This window comes from Botrytis deweyae (assembly GCF_014898535.1).
Source record: "Botrytis deweyae strain B1 chromosome Unknown BDEW_017, whole genome shotgun sequence".
NCBI classification, from domain to species: Eukaryota; Fungi; Ascomycota; class Leotiomycetes; order Helotiales; family Sclerotiniaceae; genus Botrytis; species Botrytis deweyae.
The window spans coordinates 130,718-138,196 of NW_024066224.1; the positions used below are offsets into that span (position 1 = coordinate 130,718).

Genomic DNA, 7,479 nt, shown 5'->3' on the forward strand with positions numbered 1-7,479 from the left:
TAGCAAATGCTTATCGTTGGACTTGTTTAGGATTCTATTATTCATTCGTGATACTCACCTTTATTATGTTCTTATCGATTGTAAGATTACGTATAAGCATTACAGTTAGTTAGGAATTACTTGAATGCCGACCTTATATTACCAAGGATCCTGGTAAAAATTATGCATTCTCAAGTATTATCTATCTAATTCTCATAGCGTAAGAGTGAGAGTCTATTTGAATATATTCTTTCACTTTGAAGATTCGTAAATGATTAGTAGAGTGTCTAATCCGAGTTTGGTTGTAATTTTCGATACTGAGGAATCAGAGCTTACCGCGTTGCTGAAAAATGGCCCTCAAATTCGCAGTAGTAGCAGCTCAGAATCGGTATCTTTTCAAGCTCCTCTCAACGGGTTGACCTATGATGTGGAGACGATGAACTGACGGTTGAGGAGGTGGCACATGGCAAAGGATGATAAGGTTAAGTTTTGAGCGGTAATTGGGAGCTAATCTGGAAATATCAGACCGTAGCTGATATATGTTAAAGAACATTTGATTGTGATTGTTTGAACAAACATTGGTTCAAAAAGATGACGCATAATGCATGCAACATTTGATATTCCCCTAAATTGTTACATATCTTCTACGAACTTCACATGAACGATCACCATTTATCTTGAGTTCATCACATATATAAAACTAATTCGAGTCTCTCATTCAAAATACCGATACTTTATTCAATGCTTAATTTAGTGAGTGCCATGCATACAGCTAATCGTATATCTCGCTTACTATAAGTAGCTCTTTTATATAATTATTTATCTTTGATGGCATATTTGTTCCTATCTAAGCGCTCGAGTTTGATCTAAAGGTTCGGAAAACTTTATGTTAATATACAAGTTGTAGTTGGTAGGTTTTGAATTTGGAAATTTTATTTTAACACACAAGTTGTAGTTGGTAAGTTTTGTTTTGCGATTCAATTTGAATTTGAACAATTGGCGAGGTTTCTCGTTAGTCTCGAGCCCCTGAGTCAATATGCTCAACTAAGCGACAACACTTCTGTCTCGGATCTTGTCCTCGCGTCCTAGGAAATTCTGAGTAGCAGTTGTATTCCGTTTTTATGAATTGTATTTACGAGCTCGGTTTCTATGCCAATTGCAGACTTTACATCTATTCATAATGCTGAAAATTTCTATAATTATCCCAGACTAGACTACCTGTCTAGTCGCTAATAGACTGTTGATACTCCAGAAACAACCTTTACTTTCACAACATCCACCATAGTATGCATGCTCATATGAATATATTCTTTGAAATATCTACAGTTTTGGGCCACCGATTTGATACCAGGCAAAAAGAATCATTGCAAATTCTCATGATTGAATTCTATGATTGATTGAGTCCCAATCTAATATCAATTGCATACATCTTAAGATACTGTTAGCAAAATGCCCTCCACTCCTAGCTCAGATCAAGGACGATGAAACAGTCGAGCGCTGCATCTTCTATAACAATTTCGTAGACTGTGTACTACGTGCGCGCATGATTACTTCACATCCTTACGTTCCTCCACCTCGAGGTAATACAGTTGACCACAGCATTACGTGCAACCACGTTATTTCTTGGCTCAAGTACACTACACCGCCATAGCCTTATCTCGGAAAATTATCAAGCACACAAGATGTACAAGACTTATGCATATCTTTGTTCCAGCTTGATGTCGTTGATTTATTGAATTTTCCTTCGCAGCCAAAATTAGCAACAGCATAATCCCATGTAGGGGCAAAACTCCAAGACCAGATAGGAGAACGGAAATACTTGGGCTGCATGTTGTGTTTGCCAAGTTCACTGCGGATAAAGACATGACCAGTGGAGTCACTTTAAGGCCATGCGGTGCTATTATGATCTTTTGCACTGGATGGATTGGATAATATAAGTACCAGGCATTACCTCGATTGATACCTTTTAATACTAGAGCTCTCAGTTCCTCAAAGCTAAAACTTTTAAGTTGTGTTGAATTTCAGCTTACGATGTCTACATCATTGACAACCGGAAAGACCACCAAGCAATTTGCTGAGTCAGCTCAAGATGATACCAAACTATTAGTTCTTGAACAGATATTGAAGGAGTTGAGAGAAGTCTCTTCTCATTTGAGAAAGCAAGAAACTCGTCTTAGTTCTGTAGAAAATGGGCTACGCGAAAGATCCAAGCTGGTGGATGGAAAGCCTATTATATGTGGCGTAGGTTTGTTTAGTTGCTGCTTTCTGTTAATCTTTAAATTAGAGTCCATCACGGCTAACTGAGGTGTCACGAAGGGAAATACCATTCAGGTGTATAGCAATGACGGAAGAACGTCAAGAACTCAGATTGTTGACAAGACTGACGAGAGTTCGAGTGGTAATTCCACCGTAGTGCCACTGAAGTATGGAATTCAGGGAGCAATATCATTACCATTGGACGTTATGCAAATCTACCACACCGATGCAATTTCATTTGAGAGATTAGGAAGAAAAGGTGTAATCGAAGACGAAGTTCCGCGATTGGCCACATCCTCAGAGATTGATCGCTGGACAAGTGTTGTAGGAGACATTTACAAGGTCCCCGAAGATGGAAGACTCAGATTAACATTCTCAACACGATGGCTATTGATGTTGGCATCATCTGATGATGCCCAGCAACATCTTGACCGGATAGCGCACGATGAACAGCTATGCAGAGGTCACACAACAATCACTGACCTTTTTGATAGTGGGCAGATAATACGATATTCGATTGGTGTTCAGGACTCAAATTCTGGGTCTCACAATAATCACTGTCTTAATCCTACTTCCACACCATGTCCTGTTGGAACTCCAAACTCGAAACCATTGGTCGCTCCATGGAGAAGAGTAATGTAAGTCAAAATATTGCCTCCGAGATTTCGTTAGACTTATGTTACCCCTTTGTTAGCTCCATATCATGTCCTGAGCTCAGGTCAACAACTCTTACTCAAGAACTCGTACGAAGAGAAGATAACGATATCAGATCCCAGACTATCCCGTGCGCCGTGAGAGGAATTACCCCCATGGATCGTATCATTTTCCATATCAAGTATTTTGAAATACACAATGTAAAGCGGGAGGAATATATTTGTGTGCCTTGGACAAAGTTAAAGTCGGGAAGGTTGCATAGTGACAAAGAATTTTCGAGTGGAAAGTTTCGCATTCTACTGGAAAGCTCGTACCGGGTGAGTCCTTTGCATACTGCACCTTAGGAGATTGATATGCTAACTTGTGTATACAGCTTGTTGCACTGGCAGACAGAGGTTGTAAACAGTACTGGACCTTGTTGGAACATAAGCCATTGATTTTCAGCCAGACAATCTCGGAAGTAATGCATTCCGATGGTACGCCTCGAAACGTTCTGTCGACTTTCTTCCGCTATGCAATCAATGCCGTCTCTGAAATGATTTATAAATGGGAGCAGATCCTTCAATATTTTGACGACTCGTTTACTCAAAAGATGTCGTTCTTGAATCCGATCAAGCACGATTATCTTCTGCTAGACGACGAGACATTTTCCAGGTCCAAGCGATATTTTTGGGCAATAACGACACTCAAGGAATTGCATGCTGTGATTTCAATGAACATATATAATGTATCTAAATTGATTAATCAGAGAGAACTCACCCCAATTGAAGGAGATGAGGTGGAACTTGTTGAAGCCTCTCGCAAGAAATTGCGGCAATGTTTCAAACGATTGGAGGGGATAGCAGACGGATTAAACAAAAAGAAAGAAGAAGCTATTGACATGAGAGATGGCGTAAGTACGACGTCCTATTCCCATGATTTTCATTAGACTAATTCTTCTAATTTCTAGCTTTTCAATGTCAGTGCTGTTATGGAAAGTCGTGCTGCTACTAAATCGGGAGAAAATGTCAAGCTATTGACTTTTGTGAGCATATACTTCCTGCCACTTTCGTTTTGTATGGTAAGCCGATTCCTATCTCAGCACATGTCCCATTCAACCTGAGTATACAATTGGCCAGGAATAATACACCTCAAGTCAGTTTGGAGTATCAATGATGGGATTTTCAGTCTTCGATTACTGGAAATTGTTACCATCGTTGTCGGACTGTCGACATACCTCATAGTTTTCAATCTTGACAGCCTCATGAATTTATCACGAGCACTGCATCAAAGATTTGTTGTCTTTGCAATCTCGATGATGGAAATGGAGGCTTCACACACAACCTGGGGGAAAAGAGCCTACAATTTTGAAAAGTTCTCGCTTCATAGGGAGATCGAACATAAGCCGTCGGATTGGAGATTGGTACAATACTTGCTTTACCGAGCACTTGGTATGATAGGCACCATAGGAAGATCCACGGCTCTGCTTAAGCATACCAAACAAAGACTATCTCTTGCCACAGTAGCATCGATGAAAGAGGCTCGAAATCCAATTTGGAGAGACCGAGCTCAACGTTTCGAAGATGCTTGGGCTGAAAAAAGTACGGACAAGCCATCTAATTGGCCTATGTGTCAATACATTCTGGTTAAAGGGACTGGGTGTTCCCTCATCTCTGCCTGTTTTCACCGCCATTTTAGAGATCAGACTGTTCCTGAACCAAGTCAGGGCCAGACTATCACCGGAGACCTCGAGAACCAACAAATTAAGTAGCGGTATTGCGCCAGCCAAGTTTTAACGACACCAGCCTCCCGAGTAGTAACGCGCATACTTACTCGCTGGACAGCGTATACAATCTCCCCTCCTCTCATCTCCTCGACTAAAGGAGGGAAAGGAGAGCTCCAACTAGGTGGGTTAGGAGAAAATCGACAATTTCAAGAAGAGGATAGGTTTTTTTTGAAAGGGAGAGGAGGGAAGAGGAGAGGAGAATTAAGAATGTTTTTAACTGTATAAAGAAAAGATATATATATAATAATTAAAAAATAGTTGAAAAATAAGTATTTGCTTCATTCAGACAAGTTTATCGAGAAGATAGAACTAGAATTGACAAGATTCTATTCGAATTTGTTTGAGATCAATTTTCCTAACCCTTCTTTCCAATCTAAGGAGAGAAGAAGTCGACTTTTTTTAGAGGATTACGCAGGTTATGAGATATAGGGAAATTCCCAGGAGATAGTAAGGAGTTTTAGGGCTTAGGGGAGGAGGGAGATTGCAAACGCTGCCGCTGGGTGTATCATACAAATGGAGTATTTATAGAGGATCTTTCGTGATGATAATTTAAAGGTAGGGTTCCGCAGATACTTCCCGTAGAATTGCAAAACGACAGAACTGCAAAATCGGCAGAAACTGTTATTTCTGGCTGGCTGAATAGACATTCTAAGACAAATAGTTAATTGAAAAAGATGATGTTACGTTCATTGTGTTTGGTGCAGCACCCAATTGAGCTCCAAGTGGTAAAGTACCCAAATATCAAATCACCTCAGTTCAACGCCTTTAGCTCACGCTCTCTGGGTCATGGAAATAAGAGTAATGAAAAGATTCATTCATATTTTATCATCTCCTGATCTCTACTATCAGCCTGTCCCTTCATCAAGGGCCTTAAAGCCAGAAAAGTGTTAATACACACTGGGTACGTATCTGGGTGTATCCAATAGAAAACAGGCTAAACGCATTAGGCGTATTACGTAATCATCTTGATTGATATAATTAACAGGATTGTACATAGCTTTCAATATAATATACACTACACTTAATACTAAATCTTAACCTACAATACATATCTTTTCTGATGATCTATATAGGGATTCAAGATACATTCAATATCTTATTTCCATTCTCTTTGTAGTTAAGCCTTTAAATTAAGAATATTTAGAAACCCTCTTTATTTCTAAGTTCATTGTACAACAGCGCCTGTACAACAATCACTACACCGGTATTAAAAAAGCTTTCAAAAGAATTATAAATATTATATAGTTTTATTAATTTGAAGAATCGTTATATAATTGTGGAAATCCAGTGTTTAAACAATTTTTTCTGATTTTTCTTTTTATTTTTTAAATACTTCTCTTTTCAGAAATACTTTATATATTTACTTCTATAGTACTTTTTGTAAGAATTCAGTATTACTTTATAATTAGAATACAAACTCCTTTTGATTTTTAAAATATTCTTTTAATATTACTTTTGATTCCGGAAATCTGTTATATAGGTTTTCAATTTTATTCTGAATAATATTAATATTAACAATATCATTCTCTTCGAGCAAATCCAAATTATTATTCGATTCTTTCAATATTATTCTTATTTTAATTTCGAAAAACGAGACCTTTATCTTCCACTCGTTTAGCAATTGCTAAAAAATATACAAAACCCTTTTAAGAACTTAATCCTATTATTTATCAAACTACAACTTCGACTTTTTATTCTTCAAATTCAAGAAATCCTCTCGAAATACCATTTGCCAAATCCTTTTACAATATCGAATAACTTTATTGCCTCAATAGTTTGTATTGAGTAGGCTAAAATCAAGATTAACAATATACTATCTTTCTCAAAAGAAAAGAATACTATTAAGTTATAAATTCGGAAAATCAAGTAAACTATATACCTTACTATTAATAACGATATTTATAAACTATATACCTTTTTCAATCTTATTCTATTTAAATTCTCCAGCAGAGCTAGCAAATAGTTAAATAAAGATAAAGAGTTTTCTAAGATTATAAATAATATTAATTTAGCAAATAAGACTTTATAAGATAAATTTATTACTACTCTTATTAACCACTTCTCGAATAAGAAAAATAAAGATTTAATATAAATGATTCTCAATATTATAAGCTCTTTAGCTTAAAAGAAAAACAAATCCATTTAAAAATACTATTAATATATTAAGAATCTATAATTGAAAATAGGCTATAAGAATATACCTTCCTTTAAGCACAATACCGATATTCTTTAAGCTAATATTCAAAAAACCTTAATTAAAGTATTCATTACCAATCTTATCAACTCTAATCTATACTCAGAATTTATCAAATTAAACACTATCTATAGATTCCTAAATAAAAGCTATTCTATAATATACAATATTTAGAAAAATATAAAAATAGAAAAAACACTTATCCAAAACAATATTATCAATCACATCACCAACACTCTAAAAAAGCAGAATCTCAAGGATTTATTCAAAAAAAAGATTGAATCTTTTTTAGGATAAGTATCTCAATCCTAATCCTTCAATCAACAAAATCGGAATACCCCCAACAACAACTATAATTTTAATAATGAAGGAAACAACAATTTGAGCTCAAATAATAGACCATTGAATTCAATATCCCAATCTACTTATATTCAATCTCCCGTATTAATAGGTATACAAGCAAAAGAGACTGGATTAAATCTAAAGAACTCTTGGAATAATATTATCAATGGATCAAAATAATATGATTATTCAAAAAAGCCTTTATATTTTAAATACAAAATCTACAATTATATCAAGTCGAACTATGTGAATCAACCTCTTCAATATTAGGAACAAATTGTTTTAAGAA

At 36.1% G+C, this 7,479-nt stretch overlaps 1 protein-coding gene across 1 annotated transcript; it reads left to right on the forward strand.

Annotated features, from left to right (window-relative positions):
* Window positions 1-2,010: 2,010 nt before the first annotated feature.
* Window positions 2,011-4,639, forward strand: EAE98_007280 (uncharacterized protein; the record flags this gene model as incomplete). Its single annotated transcript, XM_038954903.1, has 6 exons — window positions 2,011-2,220; window positions 2,296-2,873; window positions 2,930-3,206; window positions 3,263-3,781; window positions 3,839-3,949; window positions 4,025-4,639. The coding sequence occupies 6 exons, from the start codon at window positions 2,011-2,013 to the stop codon at window positions 4,637-4,639; spliced, it is 2,310 nt and encodes a 769-aa protein (XP_038808553.1).
* Window positions 4,640-7,479: the final 2,840 nt, after the last annotated feature.